Source organism: Meriones unguiculatus, chromosome 1, assembly GCF_030254825.1.
Source record: "Meriones unguiculatus strain TT.TT164.6M chromosome 1, Bangor_MerUng_6.1, whole genome shotgun sequence".
NCBI lineage: Eukaryota > Metazoa > Chordata > Mammalia > Rodentia > Muridae > Meriones > Meriones unguiculatus.
The window spans coordinates 4,604,393-4,621,793 of record NC_083349.1 but is presented as its reverse complement, the minus strand read 5'-3'; the positions used below and the strand labels follow the sequence as shown (position 1 = coordinate 4,621,793).

Here is a 17,401-nt window from a genome sequence, read left to right as displayed (position 1 = left end):
CTGGGCTCACTTTGGCTGCCTTTCTAGAGGACTTAGGGACCTTGGACCAGGAGTGGGGCCATAAGTTATTTCCTTGGATCGCGTTGGGCTTCAAAGCACAAGAGAAAGCTGAGGGACTAGAGATAGATCTCTGGCTAAGAGCACCAGCTGACGCAATCCACCGACCCTCAGCATCCACATGGTAGTTTACAACTACCTGCACTTCCAGTCCCAGAGTATTGGGTGCCCTCTTCTGAGCTTCTTGGGCACTGTACATAGTGCAGATATAATACATGCAGGCAAAGCCATGCAGTAAATGAAAGCTCACAGATTTCTTTAAAAATGAGAAAGCCTGCAATTGTGATGAGCACCTGGAACCCCAGCACTCTTCAGCTACATAGCCACATGAGACTGTCTTGGGAAAGCTACGTAGAGTCAGGGCACAAGTCCTGAGGACCCCAGTGGCCTCTTTGACTTTTAGTTGGTTGGTTGAAGACAGGATCCCCTGCCCCAGCCCAGGTTCTCTGAATTGGTGTGATCTTCCTGCCTTAGCCTCCTGAGCACTTAGGTTTATAGGCAAGCAGCCACATCCCAGTTCTGTACTCCATGGCTTGATCCTAATTGATCAGGACACTTAGGCCTCAGTTTCTCTCAAGGTTTGTCTTACACCCATTATCAGTTCAAACAATAAAGGTGGTCAGCATGCATTTCTAATGTGTGTCCTCATTTGGGGTTGTATGTTGGACATAAACTGGATTTTGCCATTTGGGCTAGGGGCTGCATGCTAAGTACATGCCCTAACACTGTTGTATTTTAAAGCCTGGAAATGCCCTGAAGATTTGTCCCACTGGAAGAAAACATCTCTGGGGGATGGGGAGGGTACCGGGGGGGCAATATTACTGGCACCCTGTTGGGCACTGTTGCCTAGGCTACACTATAATTCCAGTTTCCCTCTCCAGGAAGAACATAGGCAAATGTCCTGCCTCGCTGACCGGTTTCATCATTAACCACCATGAAGACAGCAAAGGTGACTGCATGAGGAGCCTCTTCTACATGTCTCCCTGCATAGCCAGGGTCCAGCCTGTGGTCCAGCATGGTGGAACTAGCCTGGCCTAGTATGAGACTGTCTGAGAAGGGGCGGGGAGCAGTAGTGAAAAATGTCCAATGAAAAGAGACCAAGAGGGAGTCCAAGTTCAAACTCTCCACTTGTCTGTCTTTCCCTGTTTTCTCTCTAATGAGCTTTGCTCTGTATTCATTGAGCAGCACAGAGATTACTGTGGGGAAGGAATGGGTGATAAGGGGCTTGGGGGGTGGCTCTTTTTCCTCCCTCTCCTCTCTACCCTGGAGACAGGCTTTCTCTGTGTAGCCTTGGCTGTCCTGGACTCAACTTTTGTAGATCAGTCTAGCCTCTGCCTCCCAGAGCGCTGGGATTGAAGTTGTGTGCCACCTCACCCGGCTGAGTGCTAAATTTTGTTTTTGTGGTTTTGGTTCTTTTGTTTTTTGAGTCATGGTCTCTCTGTGTAGTCCTGGCTGTTGTGGAACTCAGCCGGGAGTTCCTGCCTCTGCCTCCCAAGTGCTGAGAATAAAGTGTGTGCCACCACCACAGAGATCCCTGAAAGTTTTCTAAGGAAAAAAAGAACAGCTCTTGAAACTGCACACAGATGCTACCAATTTATATGCACATGTTGCTTCCAGCATTTATGGGATGTTTTAAGATTGCCTTCAGCCAATGACTACCACAAATCAAACTAGATCCCAGGCTTTAAAGAGTACAGCATGTTTGCAGCAGCTGATTGGGTGGGAAGAGCAAGGCTAGAAAGGTTGGTTACCTTGTTATCTTTAAGGGCCAGTTAAATTGGAACCGGCTAAAGACAGTTTTTAAAGGTCTCAGGGCACATTATTGACCTGTTTAAAGGGTCTGGCAAAAGTTCAGCTTCTGAAAGAGAGATACTTCCTGAAAAAAAAAAAAAAAAAATGGTTCCACAGAAGGAGTTTCAGATAGTCATCGGTAGAATTGTAAATGCGTGTTTTGTTTTGAAATGAGGTTTCTAGCTGAGTGCTGTCATTGCTGTACCACCACATCTGGTTTATGTGGTGCTAGGAAACCCAACTTTTGTGCGTGCTATACAGCCTACCAACTGGATTATATATTCAGTCTGTAGGTCATCAGTGTGATGCATATCCCCCCTCCCCCAAATTGAGTGCACATATATTTTTGAGACAGTATATAGCCCTGATTGGCCTGGAACTCAGATCTCAGATCTGCTTGCTTCTGCCTCCAAATGCTGGGAAGTTCGCATTTTAAAGGGTAGAAGTTGGCTCTCTGTGGCCTTTCTTTTTGTCAGTAAACACAGCCATATCCTTATATACTATGCTGGCTGGGCTGTAAATCCTCAAGTGTTTGCAGGGGAAGTTTGACCATTCCTGTCATAAAGAACCATCTAGGAAAACATCCTACCAGAAGAGTGTGTCTGAGATGTGATTCAAAATAGTACCATGTCAGGGAAGACGGGTAGGGGGTGAGCAAGGGGTAGGGTGGCTCATACCTGTTAGCCCATAGTTTGAGAGGCAAGGCAAAAAGATGGCCTCAAGTTTGAGAAGAGCCTAGGCTACAGAGTGAGACCTTGTCTCAAAAAAAAAAAAAAAAAGCATTCTCTTAAAAGTGCCACAGCCTCCCAACTGCTTTTCCTACCAGGATCTGGCTTCCCTGGCCTAACAAGGCAGTAGGACAAAGCTATCACCATTCACCCTGGTTCTGCCTGCGCCAGAAGATGACTTCCGTTCCAGGCTGACCAGAAAGGCCATGGGCGCCAGGAGAGCCCCCCAAAGGCCAGCATGCAGTGAGTGTCCCCTTTCTGGGGTGGGGAGGCATGGTTGAGGCCACAGCTGCTCTGTTCCTGTCCAGGCCTTGGTCACCATGACCCCTCTTCTTGGTGACAATGACTTTAGACTGAAAGCTATATAGTTAGTGAGGTCCCAGGGCCTCTCCGAGCAAGCCCTGCCTGTAGGACCCTTGGGAGGCCTAAACCAGGTTTGCTCATAGCACTCTTCCTGTGGATCAGAAACTGAGCCACAGTGGCAGGGAATTCCCAAAGACCATTTTTACCTAGAAGGCCCATTATGAAGCTGGGTTTCCCAAAGCCAGCAGTAGCTGACAGGTTTGCCTGTGGCCATAACACATGTACACACTAGTTTCTGGGCTCCTGCCTTTGCTGCAGGACACCTAACCTCCTTGAACTTCTTGCTCCCAACTCCTGCCTCCCTGGTCCCATTCTCACATGCCCTGCCTTGTTCTCAAGACCTCAGCATAACCAGAGAAGGACAGTCTATTTCAATGGTAGCCCAACCCTTGGCATTCTTAACTCAGGTTCAGTAATACTGCTTGGCACTAACATGGGGTGTTTGGAGTTTTAAGTATATAATGTTTTGAGATAGGGTCTCATTATGGCCCAGGCTGGTCTTGAACTCCTGATGATGGGGGTGGGCTGGGATGACAAACATGTGTGATCACACATACCTCACCACTGGATCACTAGCTTGAGATTTGGCAACCCTACCAGAACCCATTCTGGTTGCTCGCCAGAGTTCCTTAGGGCAATGGGAGCAACTCCAGTCTACTTCAGCCAGGGACCCAAAAGCTGTTGCCCTGGGGCAGGAGAGGTGGCTAGGGGGTCAAGAACACTGGCTGCTCTTCCAGAGGACCAGGATTCAATTACCAGGACCTGAATGGGGATTCACAACCATTCATAACTTGAGTTCCAGCAGGTCCAGCATCCTTTTCTGGCCTCTTTGGGCAACAAACACACACATGGTATACAGACATACATGAAGGTAAAACACTCAAGCACATAAATTTTTAAAATGTTAAAGCTGTGGTCCCTGTATGCCAGGCCCTACCTTTGTCTGTTCTTAACCATGACAACTTCAGGCTCCTGAAGTTCAGGTGCTGAATGGAATCCAGAAGCTAAGGAAGAGTACTGGCCATAGTGATGTTGACATTGTAGCATTCAGGACACCAAGGCAGAAGGATAATAGGCGTTTGAGGCCAGCCTCAGATACAGAATGAGATCCTGTCTATAAATAAATTTAACAGTGGTGGCACATGCCTTTAATCCCAGCACTTGGGAGGCAGAGGCAGGTGGATCAAGGCCAGCAAGGGGAAAAAAAAAAATGTTTTTTCAAGGCCATGAGGAGGCTATGCCTACCCCACCTTGCTGAAGACTGTCAGTTTCTCTGTAGGGTTGAAACCAAGTACTGTGTTGAGCCATGGGACTTGGCCTGGGACCTCCAGCTTGCATGGCTTTGCACTTCTGGCCACTATTTGGCCCAAGCCACATCGCATACATATACTAACCACCTCCCCTTAATGGGCTCCGGAGTTCCCCTGTCTGCTCCCTGTGTGATTTCCCACCCTGGCTTTTCTTCTGATCCATCTTCTCCCCGACCCCAAGGAAAGTCCCCCCTCCCCCTCCCTGCACCCTCTTGCCTCATATCAACGGCTTTGGGCCACACTGGTGTCATCTGCTCATGACCTTCTAAAGGCCAGAGGCAGAGGCTTCTAGGGACATTTCTCTGAGGTCTGCTGCCCATCAGTTGTTCCTGCACTGCAGCAACAGGTTCTGGCCCTGGCTGAGTACTGTATGCAAGCCCTGACCTGGCTCCACTCCTGCTGTAATTGTGCTGGACCATGTTACATTAGCAGGCTGAGATGTGCATCAGAAGGTGGAAGCCGCAGCCTTACATGTGCCAGTCTATAGAGTTGGAGACAGGCCTGTAGAGATGGGGAGGGGAGGCCTGACCCAGGGATGGACAGGCCCAAGTCCAGGAGGCCTAGAGCACAGAGCCCACCAACAAGATGCCACCTGGATGGGCAGTCCCCACCCCCAGCTTCCCCACAGCTATTTGGGGCAGGAGGAAAGAAAATAGTCTGAGTTACTTCCTCCTGTGGTCTTTTTCCCCACCCCACCCCTCACCCTACTCTAGGAAAGCACTTTTAATTCCCCAGGGAGGTGAGTGGGTGGGACTGGCTGCTTGCTATAAGGGGAAAGCTGCAGAGTCTCTGCTCTGCTGTCCTGTCTAAGAGAGCTGAAGGAAGAGCTACCTGGAGAGTGGTGGCAGTGACTGGATCCCAGCATCCAGGACTGGGAGGCAGGAGGGAAAGGAGCTCAGAAGGATCAAGATTAGATCTGGGGAAACACATTCTCGAGGAAGGCAGGGGATAGGCTGGGGGGCCTGGTCCCTGGTCCGATCACACTGCCCTCAGCTTCACTCAGGCAGCAGCTGCCCCTTGAGCCATGGTTGGACTTGGTAAGTGAGCAACCAGGGGGAAGTGAGGGTTCTGGGATAGCTGATGTCTGTACTCTTGCTGACTCTGCACTGACCCTGTCCTTTTGCCAGCTGCACGTCTTGCCCTTATGGCCATCCTGCTCGGTCTGGCAGCCTCTAACATGAGCATTTTTGAGAAGTGTATGAAGGACCCTGATTATGAGCATCTACTCAAGGTGGTGACCTTGGGCCTCAATCGGACCCTGAAGCCCCAGAAGGTGATAGTGGTTGGTGCAGGTGCAGCCGGGCTGGTAGCTGCCAAGGTGCTCAGTGATGCAGGACACAAGGTGAGAAGAGTGCCTGCAGTCTGCCTGGAGCCTGTCCTGCTGCGGGTGTGAAGTCCTGGGTTGGGGGAGGTGCAGAAGCTACTCTTTCCCAGAGCTCCCATCATTGACCCGCTGCACTCCACTCATCCCGGAGGAAAGGCAGATTTTCTTCTAATGGAATTTTTAAGAGTCAAGATGGGGATTTGTATTGGAGTGTGTGAGAAATTCCCAAGGGGAAGTGTCCCCTGAAACCCAGCCAGCCCTCAAGTCTTCGGCACAAACCAGGAAATCTCCCTACTTCTACCCTAAGCTGGCAAGTCCTCCCCAGTACATCTGGTGGTCTTCCTGCTGCAGTCTTGAAACCTTACCTTCTGTTCTCCTAGCAGCCCCTTCTACCAGAAAGAAAGGTCCTTCTAGTCTAGGTGTGCCTCTCTGAGGGAAGCAGGACAGGCGGGGGGCTGGTGTGGGTATAGTGAGCGGAGATGAGGTCACTGCTTGCCCCTCATCTTTAGGTCACCATCCTGGAGGCAGATAACAGGATTGGAGGCCGTATCTTAACCCACCGGGATTGGAAGACAGGCTGGATAGGGGAGCTGGGGGCCATGCGAATGCCCAGCTCCCACAGGTGAGGTCCCACCCAGACAGCAGAGCCCAGTTCCATACCCACCCCATATTCAGCCAACTCCCATCCCTGATTCAGGCTCATCCAATCCCAGCCCCATTGCTCTGGGCTCAATCAGAACCTAGCTCTATCCCTAGTACAGGTGCCAATGTCCTTGACTTTTGAGGTCCTATATATGGAACGTTGGGCCTTAAGCTCTACCCATAACTTTTCTCCAGTGTCACCCATATTTCTACCAATTCAGAAGGTGGGTCTAGACCTCACTTCCCACTCACATCCCGTAGTATGTCCATCCTGGCTAATGCAGCTTGGCTCAGCATTCTACAGCTACATCTGGCTGTGCCAGCTGTGCCTTCTGGAAGGCTAGGGATCTGTGTCCCTCACCTGCTGCCTGCCTGAGTTCTGCCCCTATTCTCACCCCAGCTCCTGAGACAGCCCTCAGGTCCCCAGTTACTAGCTTTATGCCCTTCCTCAGTTGGCTCTCCTGTAGTGCCAGGCCAGGCCTCCCCAAGCAGCCTTCCCCTTTCAGGATCCTGCGCAAGCTCTGCAAGACACTGGGCCTCAACCTGACTCAGTTCACACAGTATGATGAGAACACGTGGACGGAGGTGAATGATGTGAAGCTGCGCAACTATGTGGTGGACAAGATGCCAGAAAAGTTGGGCTACAACCTGAGCTACAGGGAGAAGGGCCGGTCCCCAGAGGACATCTACCAGATGGCACTCAACAAGGTGGCCACCAGCTCTCCTGCTGAGCCCAGCCCTGCCCCCAAGAGTCTTGTCTGTCCTATCCTGTCGATGTCTGTTCCACACCTCTGCTTACAGCCAGTTGATATTCCCTGACTCCTCCCAGCACATCTGCCCCTGTAGGCCCTGGCACTCTGGCCTCCACAACACTGCTACTCTGCCCCCTGTCTGGTTGCCTCAAATAATGCTGTCATCACCCTCTTTTCCACACCACTGACCCTGACCACACTCCATGTGGCTCTCCAGTGCCTCTCATGCCCATGGGCCAGACCTGCCAGATAGCTTCCCCTCCTCTTTGTCCACCTGGTAATCCAGGCACACCCTCCTTGCTCCTGGAATCACATCTGGCTTCTATCATCCCTAAGTCTGCATCCTGGATATGTCTTTGCCTGAGCACCTTCCTCCTTATCCAGGACAAAGGAGGGCAGGGTAAAGAGGCTGGAGGCCATGTTCGGAAGGAGCTTGAAGGAAGATCACTAAATGCCAGGCAGGAGAGCCTGTATGCAGAGGGGGAGGTGGCCCTGGACTCCATACTTTAGAACCACTACTGCCTGCTGCAAGAAAGGGTGAAGGAGGATGCTGGTCCTTGGGGACAGGCTGCTGGGTTAAGGGTTGGGACTCTAGTGCTTCCTCTTGTAGCTGGGAAGCCAAGGAAAGCTGTGGGTGAAGGGGCGCTGCTGGTAGTAGTGCCCTGTTGGGGTATGAGAGTCCTCACCTGCTTGTACCCACAAAGGTACAATTACTGAACCTCTAAGGATAGCAGCGCCTCCCTAGCCTGCACAGAAACAGACGCCACTACTGACTGGGTGGGCAAATGAGGAAAATCCAGCATTTAGGGGGGCCTGGGGGGCGGAGTCTATCAGCTTTAGAGGAGGCACATGTAGCATGAGCCAAGGGCTGGGACTCGAAGGAGGGTGAATTGCTTTTCCCACTATAGCCAGGGTCCTCTAATTGTCCCCCACAGGCCCTCAAAGACCTCAAGGCCCTGGGCTGCAAGAAAGCCATGAAGAAGTTCAACAAGCACACGCTCCTGGTGAGTGAGACATGGCTGCTCCCCTCTCCTGTCACAAGAGATAGTTGAGAACCAGGGCTCAACAGGGAAGGGTCTGACCAGGGCTCCTGCCCACTGCATAGGAATACCTCCTCAGGGAGGGCAACCTAACCCGGCCGGCCGTGCAGCTCCTGGGAGACGTGATGTCCAAGGAGGGCTTCTTCTACCTCAGCTTCGAAGAGGCCTTACGTGCGCACAGCTGCCTGAGCGACCGAATCCGGTGAGGGCAAGTCACAAGGAGGGGCATCCTGGGAGAGGCAGGGCAGGTGGGGATAAGGCTTTCCCTAAGAGCCCGTGTGCTTCAACCAGGGTCAACGTGCCCATTCCGCTTTGCCCTGCCCTCCAGGTACAGCCGCATTGTGGGTGGCTGGGACCTGCTTCCGCGCGCACTGATGAGCTCGCTGCCTGGGTCGGTGATGTTAAATTCGCCAGTGGTGGCGATCACTCAGGGGATACACAATGTGCACGTGCACGTCGCTACCTCGCTGCAGTCTCCCAACCTGAAGATGCTGACAGCCGACCAGGTGTTGCTGACGGCCAGTGGGCCTGCTCTGCAGCGCATCACCTTTTCGCCGCCCCTGTCACGTAGGAGGCAGGAGGCACTGCGCTCGCTACACTACGTGGCAGCCAGCAAGGTTTTCCTGAGTTTCCGCCGGCCCTTCTGGCGCGAGGAGCACATTGAAGGCGGCCACTCCAACACCGACCGCCCATCGCGCCTCATGTTTTATCCAGCGCCGGGCGAGGGCGCACTGCTGCTGGCCTCGTACACATGGTCGGATGCCTCAGCTCCCTTCGCTGGACTGAGCACTGACCAGGCCATGCGTGTGGCGCTCAAGGACGTGGCATCCCTGCACGGGCCAGCAGTGTTCCGGCTGTGGGACGGCACAGGCGTCGTCAAGCGCTGGGCAGAGGACCCACACAGCCAAGGAGGCTTCGTGGTGCAGCCACCATTGTTCGGGCAGACGGATGAGGACTTTGACTGGTCATCCCCCTATGGCCGCATCTACTTCGCGGGCGAGCATACAGCCCACCCGCATGGCTGGGTAGAGACTGCTGTCAAGTCTGCGTTGCGGGCCGCAGTGAAGATCAATAACCATGGGTTCGGGGCAAGCAGGCCCGAGAAACCGGTGGCCAGCCTCCAGAAGCAGAAGCTGACAAAGGCGGAGCCAAAGCCCAGCTCTGTGGAGCAGTTGTTCCGGGGAACAAAACCCTCCAAGCAGCAACCTATGTTCATGGAGGCTATCCCTGCACTGCAAGGGCACATGTTTGAGGAGCGCATCCCCCAGAAGGGGCATACGCATCTGCACCAGAATGCCAACCCCAAGGTGCATGTACATGGAGAACACAGCCAAGTGGGATTTGGTCCCCAGCAACACACACATCTGCATGGAGAGGCGGGCCACTCTTCGTGGAAAGGGGATGTGGACACCCAGCTCCCAACCCAGCCCTTCTCTCTAGAGCAGACCACCCAGGATGATAGCCCACAATAAAGTTATTTTTGTTAAACCCAGAGGCCTAGCTCCTCCCTCCCTTCTCCACTGCTTCTCTGGTTTCCTGAATGTAGAGCTGCCCCGGGTGGGGAAGACACTGTGTGAATACTACAATACACTGTGGTCAATGGAGAGCGGAAGCTACTGGAGGCTGGGGTGCTGACGTGTGTTGTCTGGAACAGAGAACCTGGCAGTCTTGAGACCGTCCTGGGCTATGGGCAAGATTGGAAAAATAAAGCATGCTCACGCCAAACAAGAACGGTTTATTGCCCCACATGGGCAGCAGTTGCTAGGCGGGATCTCAGGAATCCCGGACCTCTAGGAGGACCTTCCTCCATTTCATTGGCCAGCTCAGGGTCTCGGCTTCCTTCCCATGGCCATGAAGCTCAAGACCTGTCAATCTGCGGGAACCCGATCAAGCTGAAGCGGGCTAAGTGTCGGTGCCATCATCGTCCTCTGGCAAAATCTCCAGGCTGCTGTCAGGCTGCGGGACTGCCTCCTCAGACGGTGGTGGAGGCATCGGGGCCCGAGTTGGTGACAGTGGCAGTGGGGATACGGGAGGAGATGGGGTGCCGGGCTCTCCGGGCTGTGCCAGCCCCAGGACCTCCTGCACGTTGTGTGGCAGCTCCTGTAAGGACAGGGGTGGTCCAAGAGGCTAGCTGACATGTCAAGGTAGAGTCACAAGGGGTGGGGGATGAGGAGGGCTGGGCAGGCATTCATCGGGCAAGAAGCACAAAGGACTCACTGGGCAGGCCATGAGCTGCCTGTATAGAGCCTCTGCCCGAGTCAGCACATCCTCCACACTCAGCTTCATTGTTAGTTCATTGATGTGCTGCAGGAAGGGGAAGGTCAGATGCACACATGCATTCTGCTGATGGAGGGAAGAGGGCTGGTCCTGGAGTTACAGGGCCCAAGCTAGGGGATTCCTGGATTTAGGATTCCCTGGACTGCTGCAATTTTCCATAGCACTCCCCGCTGGCACACTCGGATGCTGAAGCACAGTAGGGAGGGCCCGCACTGAGGAGAGACAGGCTCCTCTACTGCACTACTATCTAAGGTACAGGGCTGGTAACCTGGTAGACAGGGGAAACAATTCCAACCCCACCCAGACACGTTGATCCACTGACAGCACGAAGGCCAGCACCACACACTGCCACTTAAGTAAGTCAGGGCAGCGGGTGGGAAGTGCCCTCACTTCACCTTAAGGATCTCATTGGAGCCAAAGCCAGATAGCATCAGCGTATCCCGCTCCATGTCCAAGATGGCACAGGCCACCAGCAGGTGTAGATTGGGGCCAGGAAGCCCAGTCCACAGCACCTGAGGTGTCAGAAGGAACCTCTAAAGACCCATCCTGACCTGCCCATCTCCCTTCAACCTCCCAGCCCTTCCACCAATCCTCTCACCCGGACTGGCTGCTCACCTCCCACAGCCGAAGGACATCAGGAAAGGGGAACTCCCTCTTGAACCAGATGAGCAGCCACCGGAAGCAGAAGCACAGCGAGCCTGAGTCCTGAGAATCTAGAGGAGGAAAGGAGGACCACAGGCAGTCAGCCTTGCTCACAGTTGGTGTGTACTGAGCAGTGGGACAGGCAGATGGCAGGCATGACTTGCACCCCTTAGCTCTCCTAGTGCTGCAGGACAGTGCCACCGCTCACTTCCTCCCAAGTGAGCCACATTTCTCTTATTAAACAAGCAACAAGGAACTCACAGAATGCTGCGGTTCTAGTTGAGGATCCAGAGAAACATTACCTGGTCCAAAGTGGGCAGGCTTCCCCATGGCCCTAGCTTTGAATGCCAGATTACCTGAGATGTTTTTCTCATTCAGATGGTCTCACACAGGACTTACCCAGAAAATCACAGAGTGGCTGATCCAGGACCCGCAAGAGAAGCAAGAGCTGCCCAAGCTGCCGCTTCATAGTCTCCTGACTCTCTTCAAAGTTCCCGTGCTGCAGGGAGCAGGAGGAAGTGTGAGAGCACTGTGTAGACTTAGTGGCTGTCCCCGCCGCTCCCTCTCTCCCATCCTGTGCCTCACCACACGTTCCATGAAGCCACAGAAACACCAGAAGGCATCCACTTCGTTCTGCACAACGAAGAGGATCGGGGACAGGAGGTCACTCATGCCCTGAACATAGCCTGGGGGAACACAGGGTCAGCTGCCATTCCTTGAGCACCCAGGGCACCCAGCCCTTTCCCCACCAGTGCAGCGCTCACCCAAGTCAAAGTGGTACATGCAGTAGGTAAGGAGGATGTCATTGAGCAGGCCCAGCCCAGGGTTCTCGGGGCCTTCGTAGAATTTGTTAGTCCTGTCAGTGCGGCTTACGTCTCTTTCTGTGGGGGCCCAACATGGTAGGAACATGAAAGGTAGTTGGCTACCTTCCTAGCTAGTCAGAGGTACTATTCCTCCACACGCTGGCAGCCCTCAACTTCAGGGCTCATGCCACAGTGAGGATGGGGCTTCCCCAACCCATGACCACCACCCCCAGCTGAGACTCTGTCTATGCCCTCTGCAATTGGTGAAACAGGAACGGAGAGACGAAGATCCATATTCTCTTAGCTAGAGCTGATTAGGCCCCATGACCTCTTCCCTGTTCCCCCAAACCCTACCCATTGCTTCCTGTCTGCCCCCCACCCCCCACCGACCCCACCCACCAATGAGGCTTCGGTATCCATGCAGCAGTGAATTCCTCCGCTCTTGCTCAGCACTCACAGACTTCCACTGCAGCTTCATTCGGAAGTACTCATCCCTGAGTGCAGAGTGACACAGAAGCTATGAGCCCCGCTAGCACAGTGCCCAGGAACACCTGGAGAAACATCTGCCCACACCATCACTCCCTAAGCCCTGCCCTGCCCATAGGCCACATGGTCCCTGCCTGTCCCTTCTCTCTCCTGATGTTTCTCTGCAGAGAACACTGTGGGCTGTAATACCTGTCACCACCCTTCCCTCTGCCAAAAAAGCATATCCAGGGGCACTGAGCCACCCTCAGGTGCTCACAAGGGGCAGACACAGCAGGTGGCTCATAGCCACAGGCACGAGCCAACAGCCACTGCAAAGCTGCAGGAACTGCAACAGTCCAGCATCATAGTGACAGGGACACCACTCAGGAGACAGCCACACGGGAAAGAGGCTGCTCACTGCATACAGTGACTTCAAATCAGCATTTGTGGGAGAAGCCCCAACACAGCTCACACCATCCCTACAACAGTAGGGGCTGTGCTGGCTCCAGGACACACTGGTCTGCAAGACTGGGAGAATCAAGCTGTGGGGCAGAAGTGTCCAAAGGCTGTGGGGCTGCACTTTCTCACGTTTTCCTCCGCACGTGGGCTTTGTGTTCTTCAGCTGAACCCTCCCAGCTAAGGTACCCCAGGAGGAACTTCCAAGCCTCCCGCCGCAGGCCAGGGCTGAGACCCTGGGGGTACAATAAAACAGACAGGTCAGAGGGCTTTCTCCTGGCCAGCTGCCACCCCATCCCACACCACTGACACTCACTCCTGAGAAGATCCGATTTTTCAACTCGGGGACATTCTGCAGGCGACCCTCAGGACCCACATGGCGGGTCCATTCTTCCTCGGTAACTGGAGGACCCCGCTCCACTGAGGGCCGCTGCCCCAACTCCACCTGCAGGACACAGGGCAGGTGAGCCAAGCCCTCCCAGGAACCCTGGAGGAACCCTAAAGAGCAGGGGCAGATAACACCACCTTCCCTGGCCAGCAGGAAGCTTCCAGGAAAGAAGGCACCTGAGAGCAGCAGCCACAGCCGGGCCTGAGGCAAGAGGATCACATAGTCCAAGGCCACGCTAGTAAACTGAGACACCCAGTCTCCAGAAATGGCTGGTCAACTAGTTCAGGAGGGCACTGCCTAGGTCACCAGTGAAGGTCTGGAGGGTTAGGAAATGATAGAGCATCTGCCTAGCAGGTAGGAGCCTTGGGTCGGATGGCTCCTCAGCACAAGAAAACCATCCTAGGCCACTGGCCTAGTACGTGAGATTTCTGTGATGTCACTTGTTTGTTTTTTGTATTTGTATTTTTTGAGACAGGGTTTCTCTGTGTAGCCTTGGTTGTCCTGGAACTCACTCTGTAGAACAAGCTGGCCTCGAACTCACAGAGATCTGCCTGCCTCTGCAACACCATGCCCTGAGTAGATCACTTCTTAAGCAGCTCCAGATACTGTTTTCATGTTACCAAGGAGAAAATTGAGGCCGTGAAGTCACATGCCTGTGTGACACAATAGAAAGTCCCAAACAGGATCACCTGACACTCACGCAAGAGATGACCTCAAAGCCAGGCTCTGGCTCATCATCTGGCAGTGGGGGTAGGTCAGGGGAGGAAGTTCCCTCAGGGTGCGGCTGTAGAGCTCCCCGGAAGAAGTTGGTCACACGAGAGAAACTACTGAAGGTGGTGGAGTAGGGATCCTGAAGGAAGCGCTGGGGATAGGCAACACGTGTCAAGAGCTGTCCCTCCAGATCTTCCCCGTCATCCCCGCATGCCCTGCATCTGAGTCAGGGACACTCACAGACACCACATTGGAGCTGTCCTGGTCAAAGAGCTGCAGGTGATGGAAGGAGCTGGAGAGGGCGGAGGAGTCATGGGGGAAGACCAAGTAAAGGCGGGAGTCCTGTGGAGAGCTGGAAGGGAACATACAGGTGACTCCGGGTGAAGGGCCCTGATGTCCTGGGCTAGCCTGGCCACACTTTCTCCAGATGCCGCAGTCCCCTTCTCTATCACCAAAATGTTACTGCAACAAAAGGCACTTCTGGCAGGGAAGAGCCAATGGGTGGCTCTGTGAGGGTGACTGGCGAAGGTAGGAGCCAATGAGTAGCTATGTGAAAAGATAATTTCTATGTTGTAGGAGATGACTATTGAAGTCCCATGAAGATGGGCCATTTCTTTCCTCCCTGTCCTCACTTTCAGTCTCACATAGTTCACAGGGGCCCTGAACATCCTCCTGTCACAGCCCTCCAAGCACGAGGACAGCAAAGGATCTTTTCAGCGCCGTGCAATCAGAACTGTGCTTTGCTCACTGTCCAGAAGACTCCAGCTGTAGCTGCAGAAGGACATGCTGGCTCAAAGGTTTAGTGGGGACAGAAGCTTACCTGGCCAACAGCAGGTAGTGGCTGAGGACTCGGAGCAGGGCTCGGGTACCCCCTCTGTGGAAGTGTAAGGCAGGCAGGGATCCTCCAGCCTGGGTCACCAGGACCAGGTAGGCCCAGCTGAGGCCTGGCTTAGACCTTCGGATAGACTTGAGCTCCCCCAGGCTCACAGAGAAGGCCCAGGAGCTCCGGGGGCAGCTAGGCTCTGCGCCTGGTTGGGGGGCAATAATTGTTGGTACAGTGTGAGAAAGCAGGTCATTTCTGTGCTCTCAACAGCCTGGTCCCGAGTCCTCCCTGGGAGCCGCCCTCTGCCAAGCCTCTGAGGATTCTTGGGCTGCCTAAGATTGGAAAGAAGCCTGGTGGACACCTGTCTGTCCCAGAGTGTTCCAGAACCTTCCCAGGCTCTCCTCAGTCATCAGTATGAAAACTGTATTCCTCTCCTTGGCACTCAAAGGTAAATGTGTCCCTAGTCCTCTGGCTGTCTCACCACTTGTGGCCTCCGCTCCAGACCCTACCTGAGCCACAGCAAAAGGTTTGGGAGGCTGAGCATGGTGACATACACCTTTAAGCCCAGTACTTGGCAGGAAGAAGTGGGCAGATCTCTGAGTTCAAGGCCAGCTAAGGCTACATAGTGAGACCAAGTCAAAAGAAAGAAAGAGAGAAAGGAGAAGGAAAAAAGGAAAAAAGGAAGGAAAGAAATTGCCCTGTGATTAGCTGCCTGTCAGCCCTCCCACCACCCACAAGCCTGGAAACCTTTAGGAGCATAACTCATGGAAACACCTGGAGTCAAGCCATTCTTTCCTAGCCCAGAAAGGAAACATCTGGAGGCCATCTTGATTGTGGGCAAACAAACAAACAAACAACAAACACTTTTGGAACCATGATCACTAAGGGCAAGATGTGGTCCACTAGACCCCGGTGGCACAGTTTCACCTACCTCTCCTGGTCTCTGCCAGGTGGGGCCGTGGCCGCACTGTGCTAATGACAGCCCAGTCAGGTTCATAGCCTGGGTCGAAGGTAGGCTCCTCCTCTGAGGTGCTAGGTTCACCTCCACTTGAGTCCTTGGGAGAAGAAATAACAGAATGAAGAGTTGTCTCAAGGGTTTCCAGCTTGCAGCCTGAAAGCCCCAATGAGAGCAGCGCTTCAGAACAAAAAGGGGCAGGAGAGGGAGCAGTAAGTGAATGAAGAGCTTTAGCTGATGACCACTGTCACTGTGCCTAGCGAGGAGTCTACAGAGGACACTGCTGGTGATAGTTCCATGATGGACAGAAAGAGCAAGGCCAGACAGATGGTTCAGTGGGAAGATGGATGACCTGAGTTCAGTCTACAGAGCCCACAAGGAGGAAGGATTGACTCCAAGTAGTACACGCACACACATACACAAACACATACACACATAAGTAAATAAGTAAGGCCAGAAAGGTAGTTTAGTGGTTAACATGCTTTGCTGCACAAAGGCCAGAGTTCAGATCCCAGTACCCACAGCAAGGGTCTGCAGCGCTATCTTCCGGCTTCTGCACGCACCCACAGGTAGTGCACACACAAGCCCACACACTCACAGCACACCCACCTCCCGACACACTACACTTAGTGAGATGGCTCAGCACTTGCACACCCGACCACCTGAGTTCAGCACTCAGTGCAAGGAGAGAACCCCCTAACTTCCACACACCCGCACACAGCATCTGAATGCGCCCGCAGCGAGCCACTCTCACCCCAAAGTAAACAAGTACGAGAACCCATGATTGCTACCCAAAACTTGTGATCGCTTGGGAACACACACACACAGAGCAAATAAATGTAATAAACGTAAAACAAGCACTTGAAACTGTAGAACAGAGGGAAAAGACAGCTGCCTCAGAACAAAACTAGGCAATACCCCTTAGGAAATGGGAACCCAGTCTTTCACCCAACGGTCCCCTAAGGGGCCAAGAGGACAGGGCATCAGATCATTGCACAAAGTCTCACGGGTCCACGAGAAGCCAGCCCCTGCCTTCCACTTGAGTGGGTTAGGGGTGCGGGATGCCTACCTTCTTGGAGAAGAGGATCTGGGTTGGGTCTCCAGCCTCCTCCACCGGTGCCCAGTGCAGGACCACGTCGCCGTCCTGTGGGACATGGGAGGACTTAGCAGGGTCGCCCCACTGGCCCTCAGCCCCCAATTCGAAGTTCCCACAGATGCCACCTCCATCCCAGCCAACCTTTTCCACCACACGGATGACGCCTGCGATGAGCGAGTCCGGGTCTCGGTGCTTCCGGGCGCTGGTGTGCAGGTACACGCCTCCCTTCTCAAACACCACCTAAGGGCCGTTTAGAGAGAGGACGAGGGAGTAGCTTTCCCAGGGGCGGGGCCCACGCACCCTTGACTGACAGGGCGTGCATGACGAGCCTACAGCCCCGCCCCGCGCCTGGGTTTGGAGTGCGTTTTCACAAGGGGCGGGGCTAAGGTAGAGTCTCCCTGCGGATTGTGGAGGGTGACAGCGTATTTACTAGGAAGCAGTTATTGCTAAGTTAGCTCTGCTGAGTCCCTGCCCAGCGGAAAGTGGAAGCCGACCATCAGTGGGGGCTGTCTCCTATAGATAAACGAGGGAATGGATTCCGCTCTTACCCTGTAGCTGGACCCTTCCATAGCCGCCGCGGAGGTTCCCTGCCCTGATCTCCTCCTTTTCCGGGTCAACATAGTGTCATATCCGGAACGAACACGCCCTTCCAGGCCAGATAGTGGTAGCGCCCCTAATGTTGTAGAGCTGCGGTGGATGAAACCATCTTTCTGAACAGGGTAGTTGAAACCCCAAGATTCAGGTCACGTGGTGTAAACAGAAAAGTTAGTACCGGGCA

The 17,401-nt window shown here is 53.8% G+C and overlaps 2 protein-coding genes across 3 annotated transcripts; one reads left to right on the top strand and one right to left on the bottom strand.

Moving 5' to 3' along the window:
- The first annotated feature begins 5,059 nt into the window (after positions 1–5,059).
- Il4i1 (interleukin 4 induced 1) lies at positions 5,060–9,499 on the top strand. The gene is made up of 7 exons (XM_021633911.2): positions 5,060–5,286; positions 5,377–5,591; positions 6,083–6,195; positions 6,722–6,923; positions 7,903–7,971; positions 8,073–8,209; positions 8,336–9,499. Exons 1-7 carry the CDS (start codon positions 5,274–5,276, stop codon positions 9,477–9,479), a joined length of 1,893 nt encoding a protein of 630 aa, XP_021489586.1. The 5' UTR covers positions 5,060–5,273; the 3' UTR covers positions 9,480–9,499.
- A 223-nt stretch (positions 9,500–9,722) lies between these two features.
- Positions 9,723–17,333, bottom strand: Tbc1d17 (TBC1 domain family member 17). Of its 2 annotated transcripts, XM_021633874.2 has the most exons (17): positions 17,172–17,333; positions 16,765–16,863; positions 16,597–16,671; positions 15,504–15,627; positions 14,570–14,777; positions 13,990–14,101; positions 13,739–13,900; positions 12,967–13,095; positions 12,783–12,886; positions 12,129–12,223; positions 11,691–11,807; positions 11,512–11,612; positions 11,326–11,425; positions 10,900–10,997; positions 10,680–10,796; positions 10,225–10,311; positions 9,723–10,107 (listed from the first exon to the last, which is right to left on the bottom strand). In XM_021633874.2, exons 1-17 carry the CDS (start codon positions 17,241–17,243, stop codon positions 9,910–9,912), a joined length of 1,998 nt encoding a protein of 665 aa, XP_021489549.1. In that variant the 5' UTR covers positions 17,244–17,333; the 3' UTR covers positions 9,723–9,909. The 2 variants fall into 2 exon arrangements, with proteins under 2 accessions (XP_021489549.1, XP_060235590.1); XM_060379607.1 differs by lacking the exons at positions 16,597–16,671; positions 16,765–16,863; positions 17,172–17,333 and having other exon boundaries at positions 14,570–14,771; positions 15,500–15,569.
- Between the last annotated feature and the right edge of the window lie 68 nt (positions 17,334–17,401).